Source organism: Canis lupus, chromosome 17 (genome assembly GCF_003254725.2).
Source record: "Canis lupus dingo isolate Sandy chromosome 17, ASM325472v2, whole genome shotgun sequence".
Classification (NCBI taxonomy): domain Eukaryota; kingdom Metazoa; phylum Chordata; class Mammalia; order Carnivora; family Canidae; genus Canis; species Canis lupus.
This window is the reverse complement of record NC_064259.1, coordinates 7,483,838-7,502,278: the sequence shown is the minus strand read 5'-3', so window position 1 is coordinate 7,502,278 and position 18,441 is coordinate 7,483,838. Positions and strand designations below refer to the sequence as shown.

General features: G+C 44.2%; 1 protein-coding gene and 1 long non-coding RNA gene across 10 annotated transcripts in view; one reads left to right on the top strand and one right to left on the bottom strand.

Annotated features, from left to right (window-relative positions):
* Positions 1-5,282, bottom strand: part of LOC112664837 (uncharacterized) — a 33,633-nt gene extending 28,351 nt beyond the window's left edge. For 3 of the 9 annotated variants that reach the window (XR_007403180.1, XR_007403185.1, XR_007403183.1), the window contains exons 1-2: positions 5,078-5,274; positions 4,335-4,433 (exon numbers count right to left, since the gene is read on the bottom strand). This is a non-coding gene — a long non-coding RNA (uncharacterized LOC112664837). Of the gene's footprint in view, positions 1-4,334; positions 4,434-5,077 lie in introns of all 9 variants that reach the window. The other 6 variants (XR_007403182.1, XR_007403184.1, XR_003140025.3 and 3 more) reach the window with 6 other exon arrangements.
* Positions 1-17,149, top strand: part of NOL10 (nucleolar protein 10) — an 83,509-nt gene extending 66,360 nt beyond the window's left edge. Inside the window, exons 18-21 of the mRNA XM_025454670.3 lie at positions 3,211-3,384; positions 3,641-3,888; positions 12,917-13,019; positions 16,348-17,149. Coding sequence (XP_025310455.1) covers positions 3,211-3,384; positions 3,641-3,888; positions 12,917-13,019; positions 16,348-16,467 — 645 coding nt within the window. The 3' untranslated portion in view covers positions 16,468-17,149. The remainder of the gene's footprint in view (positions 1-3,210; positions 3,385-3,640; positions 3,889-12,916; positions 13,020-16,347) is intronic.
* Positions 17,150-18,441: the final 1,292 nt, after the last annotated feature.

Here is an 18,441-nt window from a genome sequence, read left to right as displayed (position 1 = left end):
AGGACCTTTATTTCCTGAAGGCATATTCTTTCCAACCCAGACGAGCAGGCAGGCAGTGAGGGTATAGGGAAGAGATTTTCACATGTGCGGGTTCTCAGCAACAACCACACATTATATTGGAAGGAGAAAATGCTAGGTAATTTCCTGAGGAAAATAAACACATAAATGTAATAATATGTGGTTGTGCTACGCCAAGGGGTTGTCCTCCTTCCATTAACCCCGCCTGTAGTGCTGGCCACTGAGTAGGCCCCTTCAGTCCAGAAACTTAGGCTCTTCAGTGCTGGGGGATTTTCTTGGGGAAAAGAAATTTTAAGTACTTTGTTCCTACTATGATCTTAGGTCATTTGTTTATATTTAAGAGTGAAGGACCTAAAAAAAAGCTGAATGAAGACTCTGAGGTGGGGAGATAGGACTCAGCAGTCACTGTATGGTGACCCAGCCAAACTGTTTATTTGGGGAAGCTTCAAAAAGCAATGTCTTTTTGGTTTTTCTCTTGGCTGGTCTATTCTCCTGTTTGGAGGGTAGTGGCCTGGCTCCCAGCGTTCTGAAAGCTATAGTACAAGGGCGTGGGGTGTGGGGCAGGGTGTCATCGCAGCCCATGGTGTGCAGCCCCTTTGTGCCACGTGCTTCCCTTGTCCTCAGGGTGCTGCTGCCACAGCAGGCACCTCTCTCTCTCCAGGGAAGAAGCCTCTCCTGGGACAGGGTGGGTTTGAGGCCTGCCTTGCTTCTTTTTAGAATCTTACCGCTCCTATTTTTCTGTCTTTTCCTCCTTCTTCTTAAGGCTCGTGTCTTTAAGCCTATATTCTGTTGCTTTAGTGGGGTTTTAGCAGAGGTTAGAAGGAGATGCTTGTGTGCAGACTAGCATCTTTACCCAGAAGCCTGCACCCAAGACATCATAGCATTCATTTCATAGATATCGTAGCCTTGAAGGAATTGACTTGTTTCAAATGTTAAGCATTCCTCGTATATTACTCTCTTGGGACAGAATATTCATGGTAAGCATCCTACTCAAATCTATAGATAATACTTCTTTGAAGTAGAGCTGTGATAGGAACAATGCTTTGAGAGATGTTTTTCAGATTTGCCTGGCAGGTGTTTAACGTGTGCATGTGTATTTCTAGGGTAGATAGCTAGCCAGACACATATAAACTACTGTAGAACATCACTAACTACATCTTATCATACTCCTTTTTTTAAATTGGTTGTAAAAATAAACAATTAGACCAGGAGAAATCTCCAAGGGAAATATTTTTATAGCTAGGTCAGAAGAGTTATTATTTTATAGTTGTTCTTCCAAAACATACTTGTCCATGGCAATATAATTTATTTGTTTAAAATTCAGAAAAAATGTAAGAATACTAGCAGCATATTCTTTTGTAACGTGTTTCTGTATTACTCAATGTGATTATTTAATAAATACAGTAAGAATTAATACAATTTAGTCTCCTCCTCTCACTTGAGACCTAGCATGGTGTTCCCAGGCAGTTAATGGTGTTCCTCAGAATCCAGAGGACATTCTCCTTAAAGACTTAATTTTGGGGATCCCTGGGTGGCTCAGTGGTTGAGCGTCTGCCTTCAGCTCAGGTTGTGATCCTGGGGTCCTGGGATCAAGTCCTGCATAGGGCTCCCTGCAATGGAGCCTACTTCTCCCTCTGCCTGTGTCTCTCCCTCTCTCTCTGTGTATCTCTCATGAATAAATAAAAATCTTTGAAAAAAAACTTCATTTTTTTTAGAGTAATTTTAGGTTCACAGCAGAACTTAGGGGCAAGTCTGGCCTGATCAAAGAATGCTTTTTTCAGATTTTGTCATTATCCTTGTGTCGTCAGACTTCACCAGTCCATAGTGGGCTGGAAATGCTCTTCAACTCTGTGTCTGTTTAAACCCATTCATCTGTCCTCAGATACTGCATCCCCCAGTGAGCCCTTTTGACATGTCTTTTGTTGGAGTTACTTTTTCCCTCTACCCTTAGAGCACTTTCAGCTCTGCTTAGCATCCTTCATACGGTGCCTTGGATCTTCTAGGCTTTTGTTTGTGTTTTTATTGTTTTCCTTCTCATTAGATCTGAGCTAGCACCTTGGAATCAGGAACTGGATTCTTACCTATCTTTCTGTCTTCCTTGAACCTAAATCTTAGATATGATATTTAATCAGGGAACGCTTGATCAGTGTCTTAAATATATATCCAGTATGTCTTAGAATTTTAGGTTAAGGGTTTGTCAGACATTAGGGACATGCGAATAATAAATAGCATAAGTTCCTTAATGTCTTGTGCCTTATCAAATCTATTCCAAGTACCACACTCAGAAATCCACTGCTTACAAACAACCACAGACAGGTTAGCTTTTCCAGCCTGTGTTCAGGCTGTTTAATTTACAAACCCTGTGAAGTAGTTTGATTTTTCTGGTTTCCAAGCCTGTAGTAGATAAACATTAGAACTCTGAATGTAAAAGATTGTCATCTGTTTATGTGAACAGCTAAGTTTACAATACATTCTAGAAAACTTTCTATTCAAAATGGTACAACTAAAAAGGAATTTAGTTAGCGTCAGCCCTGACCTATTCAGATCGGTCTCAATAGCAGTTTTATTGTGTCAGAAGGTTTACACTGTATCCTTCATGAACAGTTAAATGGCCTACAGGAAAAAATTGATGAGGCCATTGCGTAAGAGATGGAAGCTTCCCTTAGGTTTCCAAATAGCTCCCTGAGAGCCAGGAAGTATACACCAGCATCTCCTCACCGTGTTAATGGTTGCCTTATTATTACTATGTATTTTCTTTCCCAGTTTTGGAATATGAACTTGGAAGACTCACTAATTTTATTTCAGTATAGTAGCTATGCTTAAAAAACTGTGTTTCAGAACTATATGTTTCCTTGAAAAGTATTTTTTCATGAGAAATGCTAATTGAAGAAAATTCTTTCCAACATATTAGGCATAGAGTTAAGCCAGAAAAGTTCATTCTTAGCTCATTATGTGTAATGGCCACGTAATACATGTAGTCTGTGAAATAGATTAATAGAATCTGTGAGTAGGAGGTAAAACCCAAAGGCAGATAGAAAGTTCTGGAAACTAGTACTAAAGAATTTTCCTAATGATTTAATGTTATGCCTTATGCAGCCTATTCATTTATAATTGACTGAAATGTTTTTAGGCCGTCTTTCTGGTCAGATTTTGTTCATACTGACTTGAAATTCTGCATTCTTTTTGTCATAGAGCCTTCCTAATATTCTCACCGATGATCGATTTAAAGTTATGTTTGAGAACCCTGACTTCCAAGTAGATGAAGAGAGTGAAGAATTTAGGCTTTTGAATCCACTTGTCTCCAAAATAAGTGAAAAAAGGAAGAAGAAACTAAGACTCTTAGAACAACAAGAACTCCGTGAAAAAGTAATGTACTCCTTATCATTTTGTATCTGCTGTTGTTTCCTTAATGTAAAGTTTTCTATGTAAGTTAGAAAAACCTTTGGGACACTGGAGATATAATTCATTTGACCTTCCGCTCAGAAGTAGATCTTACCTAATTAAGAGCATTTTGCCCCGATGCGTGTGATGTCACGTACTCTGGACAATGACTCTTTCCAAGAGAACAGCAAGTCAGTGTTTGGTGGGGGATAGGAGCTGCTGCTTACTATTTTTATTTCAGGAAGAGGAGGAAGAGCCGGAAGGAAAACCAAGTGATGCGGAAAGTTCTGAGAGTTCAGATGATGAGAAAGACTGGGTTGAAGAGGTCAGGAAACAGCGCAGACTGCTCCACCAGGAGGAAAAGATGAAGCGGCAGGAGCAGCTCAGGGAGGACCAGCAGACTGTCCTCAAGCCCCAGTTTTATGAGATCAAAGCCGGTGAGGAATTCAGGAGCTTCAAAGATTCTGCCGCCAAGCAGAAGCTGCTGAAGTGAGTAACCCCCCTCTCTGATGCCTCCCGGGTTGCCGGGGCCTTGCTCTTCCTCACGGCCGTGTGACCCTGAGGAGGACATCTTGGTCTTTGAACTTAACATGAGGGAAGCACCACAAGGTTTGAGGGGAAATATACTGGCCTTCCTTACGATGACTTTTAACAACTTTCTGAGGTGGAGTTCACATAGGGGAAGGCCCAGGGTGTGAGTGTTGGCTGGTAGAGGTAAGAACACTTTGACACTGCACAGGTCATGATCTTGTGTTGTCCTTGTTTCTTTCCCTCTGTTTCCCTCACCTACAAATACCTGTTTTGTTCTGTGCCCCTATGATTGATGGTTTTCGGTATAGTGGTAACTGAGAACAGCAACAGATTCTTTGCCTCTTAACAAAAAGTTATTTTTCCTAATTAGAATTTCCACTATGTTTATCTGTATCTCAGCTTACCTGATGACTGAAAAGATCACTTGGAAAATTTGCCAGAAATGTTAAGCCTTTTGCAAGAACACTGAGGGATAAGAGTGGTATTCTGGAATAGTCAAAAACCTAGAAACAGAAAATGGAATGGGGGTTACCCAGGCTGGAGGAGGGGGAATGGGGAGATGCTACTTAACTAGGTACATGGGCAGCCCGGGTGGCTTGGGTAGCCTGGGTGGCTCAGTGGTTTAGCGCCGCCTTGAGCCCAGGGTGTGATCCTGGGGACCTGGGATCGAGTCCCACATCAGGCTCCCTGCATGGAGCCTGCGTCTCCCTCTGCCTGTGTCTCTGCCTCTCTCTCTGCGTGTGTCTCTCATGAATAAATAAATAAAATATTAAAAAAAAATAACTAGGTACAGAGTTTCAGTTTGGAAGATGAAAAATTTTTGTAATGGATGGTGATTGTTGCACAGCAAGGTGAATATATTTTATCACCATAAAAAAGTCAACTTAAAAAAAAAAACAGTATTACTTGGATAGTTTCAATTGTAGGTGTCTAAGTAAGGAACAGGCTAGGCTAGGTCCTCAGTTCCAGATTGTGTACAAGCCATAAGTTAGGTAAGTCTCTGTTAAGAGAGCTCCTGGGCTGAATGTTGATGTTCAAGATGAGAATGTGATAGATGGTAGATAATCTCAAAAGAAGAGCGCGAGTGTCTGGAGGAGCTGGGCGGAATGGATGAGGTGTGAGGTCCGGGGCAGTACCAGTTCTGTACCTGTACTTCTCCAGCTCCTTGCTTCCCATTTAGAAAATCTGGTTTTTCAGATGTAGGAAGTGGGAAAAGGGTGGAGAGGACATTGATGGACAGGCTAAACTGTCTCTGGAATGGAAGAAATATGACTGGTCCTCATGATCTCACTGCTTCTAGCAAGTATCTGGGACACCAAATAATAAGTAAATCCTTCAACTTAGAATCCAGGAGATCTCAAAATTCTGGTTCTAAAGAACCAAAGGTCTGCTGGTGAATGAAGAATCTAGTAATTGGGTTGGTATCTTTACCGGCCTTACTTTTCTTTCAGTAATAACAACTTCCTTGAGATACAATTCACATAACGTACAGTTCACCTACTTAAAGTGTAAGTTTCTAGTATATTAACAGAGTTGTGCAACTATTACCACAGTTAACTTTGAAACATTTTCATCTTCCAAATGAAGCCCCATTATCATTTGCTCCCACCTGCCCCCAGCCCATCCTGTCCCCAGACAACCACAAATCATCTTCTATCTCTATGGGTTTGCCTGTTCTGCCATTTCATATAAATGGAACTACACACCGTGTGGCATTTGTCCGGCTTCTGTTACTTAGCGTAATGCCTTCAATGTTCGTCCGTGCTATAGCATCTGTTAGTACTTCATTCATTTTTATTGCCAAATAGTATTCTGGTGTGTGGATAAACCATGTTCCCTTCATCTGTTCACCAGTTGATGGACATTTGGGTTGCTCCACATTTTGGTTATTATGAATAATGTTGTTACGAACATTTGTGTATAAGATTTTACGTGGACGTGTTTTCATTTCTCCTGGCTATGTACTTAGGAGTGGAATGGCTGGTCATATGGTAGCATTATGCCTAACCTTTTGAGAAACTGCCAAACTTTTTCAAAGAGGCTGCTCCGTTTTACTTTCCCACCAGCAGTGTGTGCAAGCCTCAATTTTCATGTTCCTGCTGGTCTTGGAAATTTAACTTGGAGTCCCACTCAGAAACAGAGGGAAGACTAGTTGTTTGTAGTATTCTGATTTGTAGTATTCTGATTCTGTGGAGTGAGATTCTTTGTTAGATTATCTGCTGGTTTTGTCTGGCTTTATTTACTTGACAACTGGCTCCTGAATCGGTACTGGGTAGACCCAAGTAGGCACATGATACATTTTTGTGGAACTGTGAATCTCCAGTGCCTTGGCTACATGACAGGCAACTCAGGAAGTTACCCTTTCAAGGGTAACTTGAAAGAAAAATGAGAAAGAACCCATTTACTCCCAACCCATTGGCCAGGAAAACTTAGGAACAGTTGTCTTTAGTGTAAGCATGGTAACACGGTGATTTGGGAGGAGGAGGCATGACTAAACTTTCTGACATTTTTGTTCTGCCTGTGGGTTTTAGTAGGACGTTAATAAGAGAAACAAAAGGGATAGAAATTTAGTACTTAATGGATAAATAATAGCCATGTTAATACACTACAATTAAACATTTTTACTAAGTTAAACTTTTTTTTTTTTTTGAAAAGGAACTATATAAGTGATAATACTTCATGAGCTTAAAAGAAGAGTCCTGGTTCTTGAAGTAATAACCCTTTGGTATGAACAGCCTGCAGTTTGCTGGCGTTTTGGCACAAACTGCTCATTGAGTTCTAGTCTTGACTGGATTATTTTGGCAGATCCTGAACTTGCAATATTTTTATATTATTTGATGAAGCATTGAAGCATTATCCTTCAGAGAACCAAAGTGACACCTTCTGCTTATTCTGTGAGTTACCACAAGGCAATCAATAAAACACAGCATCAAAACTGAGTGTATCACATTTTAAATGTTTACTTGGACTTGCCCAACTTTAAGACTTTTTCTGTAAAGGGTAAAGTGAATTATGAATCCTAACTCAGTACTTGAGTGAGTCCTCTTCTTTGCTTGGCATGCTAACATGAATTCAGACAAAAACGTATGTCTGTCGACACATAGTTATAGACCTTATAGTATGTTGTGCTTTGTGAGTTTATTCACCCACCTGTCAGCCTCTCCAGCCACCCATTCGTCAGTGAGACATTGGTTGAGTGTCTGCCTAGTGTGAACAAAGTGCTGTCCAGAGCCAGGGGTTGGAAAGAGAAGGCACAGCCCACAGGCCTGTAGCCTTCACATTCTAGCTAATAGTCTAGAGCTAAAAAGGGCCATGTAGAAAGTGCATAAGAAAGGGAGAGATTTAAGGAAGTCCTTAGAAGAGGTCATACTGAAACTGGCTGTAGACAAAAGACAAAAAGATGAGCACCCAAGGCAGGGTGGGAAGATGGCATGCCAGGCAGAGTGACATGTGAACAAAGGAGCACTGTGTGAAAGCCGAGGGAAGCATGGTTTGGTGTAGGAGGGCATAGAATAACCAGAGAGCAGTGGGCAGGCCCTGGCCCAAGCATTGCTAAGCCAGGGAAGGTTGTCACACTGAGGTTCCCGTGAGCAAATCTGTTTCCAGCTCCTTCCCCAAATCATAAAATCATTTGTGAATAAAAGGAGTTCATATTGGTTATGGAAGATAAAAATAAAAACTTGTAGGTACAAAAAGTCCCTCTTTCCCAGAAACTCATAATGAAATATCTCAGTTTTAGAGAGAAAGCACAGGGAGGGGCTCCTGAGGTCAGCTAACAGACTATTCAGTAGTCCCAGTCAAAAGTGATAAAAGCCTGCACTGTGGGATAGAGATGACCAGGCCATCCTGAGCCCAAATTATCCACAAGACTGTCTAAGAATAGGAAAGGAAAATGGACATACATCACAACATTGTTCAGTTACTAATGTAATAGCGAAGGAAAAAGAGGTAGTTGGATGATATTGAACTGTCTGGCAGTGTTGCCATCAAGAGCAAGAATACAGAATGAAAACCAGGTTTAAGGCCACAAGTACTAAGCTGGCTATCAGCACATTAAGTGTCTTCTTGGTGATGTTCAGTAGAGAAACGGAGACCCAGGGGCTGGACTAGAGATACAGCGCTGAGAAAGCAGCTTTCCCTGTGTGATTGAGACCACAGGGTGAGGAAGATCGACTCAGTGTGTAGGATGCATTGAGGGTGAAGAGTGGAGCCCCTTGGGAGCAACAGGTATTTTTTTCTTGAGTCTGTGATAAAAACCACATGCCTCTCTTTAGGAAAATAAACAGCACACAAAGTACTGCAGGTAGTTTTAGAGCTGTCACTGATAATACTAACAGCCACATGCTAACAATCCCAACTTGGACAAGCAGAGGGGAAGGTAGCTAGTAAAGATCACTGAGGAGTTTTCAGAGATGTAAGCTGGAAGGAGCCAAGCAGGAAGAAAATGGCACAGAGGGTGTGGCACAAATGTGCAGTGGGGCTGGGAGTTCCCTGAACAGAGGAAAGCCATTAGGAAGATTGTCTTGCTGGGACCAGCTTCTCAGGCACCAGCCCAAATGTCGGATTGCCATGGACTGATGAATGAATAGAGATAATAAATATTGTGAGTAATTAATGTAGATGATTCTTCCAAGAAGTTTGGCAGAAAAAGGAAGGAGTCCAAGCCAATAACTTGATGGGGAAAGTTTTTTCGGCTATTAGAGATAGAATGTGTTTGTGGGCAGAGCAGGATTACCCGTGGCAGCAGACAGTGACTTGAGACACCAAAGTCAGTTGGCAGAGCTGAGTTCAGTAAGCAGTCAGGAGGGGATGGGCCAGGGCACAGGCCAAGGAGACAGCCTCAGAAGGACAGGGGTTACCTCCTCAGAGACCAAGGGGAGGCTGTCAGGATGGGTGGGAATAATTACGTTTGCAGGTGGAAAGCAGGGAAGTTCATGCTGCCGGCCTGTCAGGATTCCAGGCACATTGGCCTGTCCAGTTATGGGAGTGGAGGCAGGCAGGTCCGCAGGGCCTAATGGAGGTGCTGGCCGGGTTGTGCCGGTAAGCCTGGAGAAGAGGTCTAGAACACAGCTTCCTGCACCTCAGAGTGGGGGTGCCTCTTCTCCTCTCCCTGCCAGGCGGCCCGTCAGTGGGAAGGCATTCTTGGAAGCACCTAGCCTGTGGCCTGTCTTGGAAATGCAGAGATTTCAGAGACATTTCCTACCTTGGAGGAATTCGCCTTCTTCATCAGGTGGTTTTAGTAGCTCATGGGAGGCCGCTTATCACGCCCACAGTTTTATCTGCTTGTGGATGAACCATGGCCAGTTTTTACTCTTCAGCTAATTTTCCTCACTGCCAGTGGATGAGAGCTGAAGGAACACAGTCTTATTTTAATAGAAGCATTTTTAATTTAATCTTGAAAGCAGTTTAATTCCAAAGTTGCACTTAGAAAAAAAATAATCTCTTATCACTCAAGTTAATATGCACTCAGGTGATGTATAAGCATATTTTCATTGTAATACTTAAGAATATGGAATAAAACGTGAAAGTCTCCCTTTTACCCCCTCACTCCCTCCCTGAGGTCTCTGCTGTGTGTGCCTTTCTAGAATCCAGTCACTCCTGTGGGCGCATGTTTGCACGTGTACAGATTAGCTATTCTGTTCTAGACGTGAAGGGGCCTTACTGATCCTATTACTGATGAACTTCTCTTCATGTAGCAGTGAGTTGGAACATTTATCCTTCTAGTACGTGTAGGCCTCTCAATAACACATAAAACTCCCAGTAATGCCTAAAATGGCTCATAAGGTGGTTGGGCCATAACATACGTAACATTCTCTGATTTGAGATATTTACATTGTTTCTTGTTTTCCTCTTACCCCTTTCCACAGTGATAAATGTGTGCTCATGTGCAGGGATTCCTATAGACTGAACTACCCTAGGCATGGAACTTGCTGGATCAAAAGGGTCTGTGATAGATATGGCCGCATCACCCTGGAGAAAGGCTTTGAGCTCTGACTTGCAACAACAGTGGATGTTACGAATCTTTAAATATGAACAGAGCTGCTAGATGAGGTATCCAGGTATCCTGGTTGCTTCAGTTCACATCACCTGAGATGGGCTTTGAGGAACTCATGTAAACAGAAAGCATGAAGATGGAGTTTTCAGTGATCTGTAAATATTTTTCAAAGTTAGTTGGCTCTAAACAGAGTATTTAACATTTTCCATTTATCTGTAGATTCCGTTTCTCTACCGCCTGCCTATTCCCCTTCAGAGTATAGACTGTGAAGGAGCGAGTCCTTTCTTTTGAGTTAAGTCCTATGAATGCTGTACTAACGCACATGCCTCCACAGAGAGTGATTTTTAAAAACTCAAGTTGAGCATTACTTCCTGAGGCATATAATAAGTATCTATCTAATTTGATGTTTCTCCTTGTATTTGCTGCCCACCTTCGTTTAAAGGTCGCCTAGCTGAGAATTCCTATTCCCTCCGCCAAAGCCCTGTCCGTTGTCCTGTGCTAAATCATTCCATCCTTTCAGCCTTTAGAAGGTTGACAAAGGTTGGAAGCCCACGTCTGTCTTCTTGGCCATCTCCACAGATTGGTGAGGGGCTGTTCATCATGTGACAGTGGCATTTTTTTTCCCCTAAAATTCTTCACCTTATTTAGGGATTTCTGCATTTTGTTCCTCTGTTGCAGTAGACAGTTTTCAGGTATTTGCATCTTAAATCACCTCCGACTGAATTCATTCTCAAATAGCTGGCTTAGAACTGCTGGTTAGCAGCCACATACCGTAAACTGACTTTCAAAGGGCGGGAAGTGGAACTTGCTTTAATGTAGAAATCTCCACGCTCAGTGCCTGTGTCTGATCTTTTGCCATGGCTCGTTCTAAAACTCAGCTTGTCTTTCCAAGTAGTCCAGACAGAACAAGTTTTTACAAGTACACATCGAAAGTACATTGAGAGAAAACCAGAATTTATGTACCCTGTCATGGAGGAAATAAGGTCATTCTTAAAAGCATAGTAATTGCCCACAATTTACTTGAAAAGTGACTTTCTTCCCAAATTAGTGTTTGCTGTGTGCCACCCTTCAGCAGCCATGAAGGGAAAGAACAGAAATGGCACGAACAGGCTGAGGAATTTGCTTAGGCTGACACAATCACATCCACACCGGAGTCCCTTTACACTTCATTTTTGAGTTCTTGTTTTAAAAAAAAAAAAAACTAAACTAGATCTTTGTTTCATTCAGTCTGTCATGTAGAAGCTTGTCACTTGGAAGACTTTGTGGAACATTTCCTACACAAAACTTTATAAATCAGGTTTGGTCTGACACACTCCTGGAAACCAGAAATTCTTAAATCGGAATTCTGGTTTTAGACTTGAGTCCTCCTATGGCCTGGGGCGAGTCATTTAGCGCCTCACCTCCCTTCTTGCCATCTATAAAGGATAAATACTTGTGTCTCAGGGATGTTGAAAGGATTAATTAGTTCGTCTGTAAAGCACTTTGAAGATGAAAAGTACTTTAAAAGTGCTTCTTAATAACATTATTGCTTAGAAAAGAGTGCCACTTTTATGCTAACCACTTCACGTCTCAAGTTATATAAAGAAGGCATGTTCAGTACGTTACTACTAGTCATAAACTGGAGATAAATCTCTCATGGTGCGAACATCAAACATTTCCTGCGGAATTTCAAAGGAGCATCACTTTATCTTGTGGGCCATTTAGAAGCAGCGTTCTGCTCAGTAATTAGTTACGATGATCGTATTTCAGGCAAAAGAAAACCCTTCGCCCAATTCAGCTACTTTTTAAAATCAGTCCAGTTTTTTACTATTAACTCAAAAGGGGTACATTCAACTTAGGTTGGTACAAGGAGGACTGGAAAGGGAAGCACGTTGACTTTTTTGGAAGAGGGAACAGGAAAGAAAAGAGAACCGTATTCCTTCCCTCTTGCTTCCTCTACCCTCTCCTCCTGTTTTCCTCACGGGTGCCGGTGGGGGGATTGCTGCTTTGGCTGCATCTCTGAGCGTTAGAGCCAAAGTGAAAACTTACTGCAAGTCTTTGTCTTGAAGCTTAATTCCAGTTTTTCCCTCCAAACTCAGTTCACAGAAGGGACCACTGTTTCGATTTTATAGTAAAACAATATTATTGCAACATGCCACGAAGTGTTATACGTACGAGACAGAGTGAACATCTCGATTATAAAGCCGAGGTAGGGTGGCAGTAATGGTGCCGAGGACAGGATTGCAGGACACAGATTATACAGAGAGACCCTAGAAAAGTCTGGGAGACATGAGCAAGGAACGAAATGAAACAGTCGGGGTAAAGTATATGGAAATACTTATTCAGGGAAAAATTTGGAAGGAAAAGGCACCTAGTAGCAGTGAGTGAGCAGACCGAACTGGATAGAATTTACCCGCCGTGCTTTTGCTCACTGTCTATAGGCAGACGGACTCATGTTTCAAATTGTTCATGCTGTGGGTGGTGAGGGTAGCTAAGGGATCCACTGGACTCGCATGGCACTTCTCCATGGCTTCACCTGGAAGAGGATCTGTGTTCGCTCCCTTGGAGACGTGCCTGAGGTGCAAAAGCGTGAAGCACTCCGCCGCCTGCCTCGTGTGTGGTTTAAGTATGAAATGCTTCAGAAGCGTATGTGCCACTGACCATTACAGTAAATTATAGGCTTCAGAAATACCGCTCCTTGCGTGTTGGCTTCAGAAATGTGATTTAGTAAGATAAGTAGCAACCATTGAAAATATATTTGGAACCACCACTTAAAATGCTAAATTAGCGGGTGTTTTGGCAGCTGCTCTTTTTGCTTGTATCTATTGAGCATGAGCAATGACTGTCTGCCCCTGATTCTTTCCTCGATTATGTTAAGTGAATGCCATGTTCTGTCTTTCCCACAAGTGTAACAGATTTCCTTCGTGTGATCCATTCTAATTAAAACTTGTTTCAAATGCTAAATCAAAACATGATGCTAATTAATGTGTCATTCTCTTCATTCTCCTATAGTAAAACCCTTGAAGATCGTTTGAAACTTGAAGCAAAAAATGGCACATTGAGCGTATCAGACACCACAGTTGGCAGCAAACAGTTGACATTCACGTTAAAGAGGGTAAGTTTTTTAATGTGATTTTGTTAATTCAAGGAAGGAAAATAGGCTTCCAGTAGTGCCGTATAGTGTGTCTGACTTCAGCACAGCCTTCCCAAGCTTTTCCCCTATTGAGGAAGCCATGTTCCTGTTCTAGCACTTTTTCTGCAGCCAGAGCTCTTCCTGGGTTGGGAGTGAGCGCACAGCTCGGCCGTGGCAGAGCCAGAGCCCGAGGCAGAGCCAGAGCCTGAGCCTGAGCCCAAGGCAGGGGCGGAGCCCGAGCCCAAGCCTGAGGCAGGGGCAGAGCCAGAGCCAGAGCCTGAGCTTGAGGCAGGGGCAGAGCTCGAGCCCGGGGCAGAGCCAGGCTGGCTTCTGGTGTCCTGAGGGAGGCGGGACCTTAGTGATTAGGAGTTGGCGCTGTTGGTGTGAAGCTAGCAGTCAGTGTGGTTTCTGCGTCATTGGGCCACCTGAGGTGCGGCCTTGTAAAGTGAAAGTCCTGACTATCTAGGGCTTATATAATTTGTGGTAAAATGAAAATAAGATGCCTCTGAAATTATTATTTTTTGCTAAAAACCAAAGAAGTACTAAGGGTTGAGTCAAGCAGAGGCTATGAAACAATTTGGGGAAATTTATCAATTAATGTTTGATTTTGCCTGTTTGTATCATTAGAGTAACAAAATTTTAACTATTAAATCTCACTTTTACCTAGGAATAATTAGGACTTTATGTAGTAGTAAGTCTTCTTTGATATTAGATGTGTGATATATTTAGGTAAACTCTTAAGTTTCCCCAGGATTTTCATATATACTTTCCTTTTTTAAGTAAACTCTGTACCCAATGTGGGGCTTGAACTCAAAACACCATGGTCAAGGGTCACATGCCCCACCGACTGAACCAGCCAGGCACCCCTCACACATACTTTCTAATACATGAATAAAATATAAGGGGAAAGCTTGTGCTTTAGTATTATTTCCAGTTGTGTAGTGGCAAAACTAGGATTAGGTCCCAGGTCCAATTTTCAGATTTCCTGTACTGCAGTTTGTCATCAGACTGTTGACCAGGCTGCTGCTAATAAGGCATGGGGGCTTGCACATGTCTGCATCCCTTACTTCTCTGGGCCAGCCTGCTGGTGATAGTGAGCCAGCAGCCACAGCAGGACTCAGAAGCAGAAGGAAAGGAAACTTGGAAGATGAGCATCTGGCCCACCGGTCGTGCGGGATTGGGCAGGTGGTGCTGACATCATCCAAAACAGCCTTCCAGAGAGAGACAGGCGAGTGTTCCTTTCTGAGTGGGGCTTTGCGGGACAGTCGCTGCTGCTTACAGGCTCCTCTGGAGGCTCCTACCATTGTGGGGAAGGCCTGGCAGGGAGGGCTCTGCAAAAACATGGTGCTGGAGAGGGAGCAGTGCTCCCGGGAGATTGCTCTGCACCAGACTGGTGGGGAAATGCCTAGGACTGATGTCCACGCTGAAGGTGCAGAGGAGCGCCCAACCTAGAAGCGCCTGCGCACCCTGTTTTATCTTTATTTGGTATATCATGTTCTGAGATCATTTGGACAAGAAATGCTTCTGGGGATACTTTTTAACATGAAGAAACAAAATATGGAGTAACCAGTGTTTGTTGATCTTACAAGGGTCTTGTTACCATTGTATGATGTGCCGGTATGTGGGTTCGGTATGTGGGTTCCTCCAGGTTTGTCGAGTAGTCCATTAACAAGTGCGTGTCAGATATCTGCTCTGTGGTGTGTGCTGAGGACACACAAAACAAGGCCGATGGGGTCCTTGCTGCCACAATTCTCAGTCTGTTGAAAGGAGGACACACCCAGTTATGTCAGTGGAGTGGTGGCAGGTGCTCCAGCAGGGGACAGGGTGCCGTGAGAGTGTCAGGTGGGGCCTGGCCTGGACAGAGGGGCTAGGGAAGGGTAGGTGATGTGTGGGTTGCGTCTTTAAGTCGAGCGAATCTCTGAGGGGTCAAGCAGGGTGCCAGGCACAGGGTACCACCAAGGCGAAGTTCTTGCTTGAGGAGGGAGGAAGCCAGGCACACTCGAGGATCTGAATAAGAGCCTCTGTGTGTAAAACGAGATCAGAGGGAAAGAGTGGCATCAGAGCAGAAACTATGCGGAGCTCAGTCCTGGAGGGCCTTGTGAGTGGGCCACAGCCAGTGTTTATCCTTCATTCTCAGTAGAACCGTGGAAAGCTGTTGAAGAGTTTTACTTAGCAGAAGACTGACCCTTTATATTTCTAAAAACTCACTGTGGATGTTGCCTGAGGAATGGGCTGAAGGGGCCCAGAGCGACAGTGCAGCAGGAGCAGAGGTGGAGCCAAGCAGAGGAAGGGGCGTTGTGCTGGGGAGGGATGTACAGGGCAGGATTTAGTGGGGCTCTTGAAGAGTAATAGTCATCAGAAAAAGAACTTAAGGATTTATTTGTTCTCATTTTCAGAGCTCCTGGATTAGGGGACTCGTTGGTTCTGGGTCTTACAGATTGCTCTCCTTCCCCACTACTCCCTTACCTCTCAACTCTTTGATTTTAAAATATTGAGTAATACCCCCTGGCGACAAATACAGACTTCTCCTTCAAGAGCAAAATAACAAAGGAATATTTTTAGGTGCACAGAATAATGCAGACCGGTGTGAAGCAAGCCTCATAGGTGTCTATAAGGCATTGCTTTTCAACTTTTAAAACTTATGCCCCAACAGTGCTCTCTTGGTTTACCTTTTGTGCCATTCCACTGGCTAAGGATATTTTTTTGAGTTTTGCATTCAAGGGTTGGTACCCTCAGAGCCATCAAACGTGATTTTAAAATCATACGGCTCTGACCTCCATCGTGGGTTCTGCATTGGCTCTCTTCTCTCCAAGAACTGCTGCTGGCAGCCACGGGCCTAATTGGGGGGGAGGGGGCCCCTCCACTCTGCCAGCACGGGTGTCACCCCAGGCGACATGCCCTTGGAGCCGTCAGCCTGTAAACCTGTGTGCTCACTCCAGCCAGGGACTTGCAGGCCACTTGTCTGCTGAGCCCTTGTCAGTGGTTAATGGCAGCAGATCTCTGCCTTCTGAGGGGAGTTGGACTTTTTGGAAACAGCCAAAAATTCTTTGGGACCAGTCCTGGTGAATGATACTTAATCGTGGTGGGTTATAGTACACCTTTAGTACGTGTTCAATATTTGTCTTGCGTTTGGGGCAGTGTAAGTAGACGAATGGCTCTGGCTTGTGAACAGGACAGCATTGTGGGAGCAGAGTCCAGGGCCGGCCGGCGTGGCCCCTGCAACTGGGCTGTGCCGTGGGATTCTGATGCTTACAACAGGGGACGTTGGGGTTTTCTTTCTCTTTCTCTCTCATGTAATTTTCTCCTTTAGTCCGAACAGCAGAAGAAGCAGCAGGAGGCTGAGAAGCTGCACCGACAAGAAAGGAAAACACTCCGTCGCTCAGCCGGTCACCTCAAGTCCCGACACAGACGCGGACGGCCGTTTCATTGAATCTGGAAACAATCCTGCGTGCAATTCGGGAGGTCATTGTTGGAGCACGTTAAACACACAGGAACGCACTTTAAAAGTACACATAAATTCTTGGTCTCTGTGTGAGGTAACATTCGGCAGCTCGTCCCGGTGCCTTCTGTGTTGGGCTTGGATGCTGCCCCCTTCCCTGCACTGGGCAGTGCACCACCCCCGGGGCGCTTCTCGTAAGTTGTTCCGCATAAACACTGTCTGCTTTCCTGTGGTTTCAATCATGTAGAACAGATTGTTGTTTGTCAATATTGTGAAACGTGTACCACCAAATGGCAGGTTGTCCTGAGCTGCAAGTTAAGATTGACCGTGTCCTGGGGACTTTTTTCCTTGTGGCATCTACTGCTTCTTAACCGTTGACCCCCCAGAAACCTCTTTCCTGTTTCAACATCTGTCGGTGTTGGCCGTGTTCACAGTTACACGTGTGTAGTAGGTTTGTGGCTTGTTGACATGTTTGGGACTTTTTGAAAAATATTTTTATACCAAGAGAATATAATTTAATGGTAATAACCTAAAACCAGAAATGGAAGCTACTGGTTTTTCTTTTAACTTTTCACAGGATTCATTACAGATTTTTTTTTCTGTTTCTTAAGTGCAATTTGAGATAAACTGGCTGGAGAAAAACATTTATAAAAATAAATACTTTTCATTTGAATAGTTTCGTTGAGAAAGATCCATTCTTTGAATTAATTTGACAACTGAATTTAGTTTCTCTGGATTTTCAGGTATTAATGTGTGTTTTCTTTATGTACAACTGGAACAGGGGCTCTTTAGCCTTTACATGATGGAATCTGACTGAGAATGCATAAGCACAAAGGCAGAATGTGCTAGCAGAACCAGGCTGCAGGATGTCTAACTGGCCTCAGGGACACCTGGGTCCAGGGCCCCAGACTTAGGCAGGTCTGTCTCCCCCTCTTCTTGTCCTACGGCAACGTTGTTCCTTAGCCCTTGGTCTCTCCTCTCTTTCCTTCCTGTCCTGTCCCCGTCATATCTCTGTAGCTTCTGTACAGACATATGTCCACTTCTGAGGCCTAAGAAGTGCAGTCTGCTTCTAGAAAAAAAGGTGTGTGTGTTTGACGTGTGTGTGTGGACAGATACCGTCACAGGAAGGAGTGTTGTTACCTGGGCCACCTATTTCCCACCTGTTTCCATGCCTGGTACCACCTGCTCTGCTCTTTCGGCTTCCTACCCCTTGAGGACACTCCTTTGATGAGCTCCCTCTTCCCAAAGGAGGGGCCTCAGCTTCTCTGCTATTCCTCTTCCTTGTTTCCCACCTTGATGGGTTCCTAGAGAGGGGAACTTCAGAAGTCACAGAAGGCCACCGCCTGCTGCAGTTTTTTCCCAGGGGTGAGTGGTTGCGCTGCAGACCTGTAGCCGGAGGCCAGGGTCTGCCCCACCTCCTCCTGACCTTCCCTGCCTCTCTTTTCCTTTCCCTCCTCCTGGGGGGGTCCTCACTGCAGAGTGGAGAGCCTGTATGCCATGGTATTAACCCCCAGACGCAGTGCCATGGGCTAGTGGGGCGCGATCGTGTGCTCGGTGAGCCAGGGTGTTTCGAAGACGGGCGTCAGCATCATCGGGCCAAGGGCAGTGGAACCAGCCCAGCCCAGTGTTCAGCCCCAGCCCTGCTGCCCACCCCTTCAGAGCCTTGACTGTTTACCCTCCCTGAGTCTCAGCTCCTCCTCTGGCGTGAGCCCAGTACTTCATTTTCGTGAGGATGAGATGAGGTACTTGTGTTGGGTACTCATTGAGCACAGCATGAGGCTCACAAGTACTTGGTACAGCTTGTCTCTCAGCTGCCACCCTTCCCTCACCTTGGCACACACCCCTCTGAACCGAACAGATATCTTAATACTGCTTAGTACTGAGGTTCTTCTAGGGTAGTGGTGCCCCCCAGCTTTTGTTCTGGGGGATTCCTGAAAGGGAGGTGGAGGATCTGAGCTGAATCTG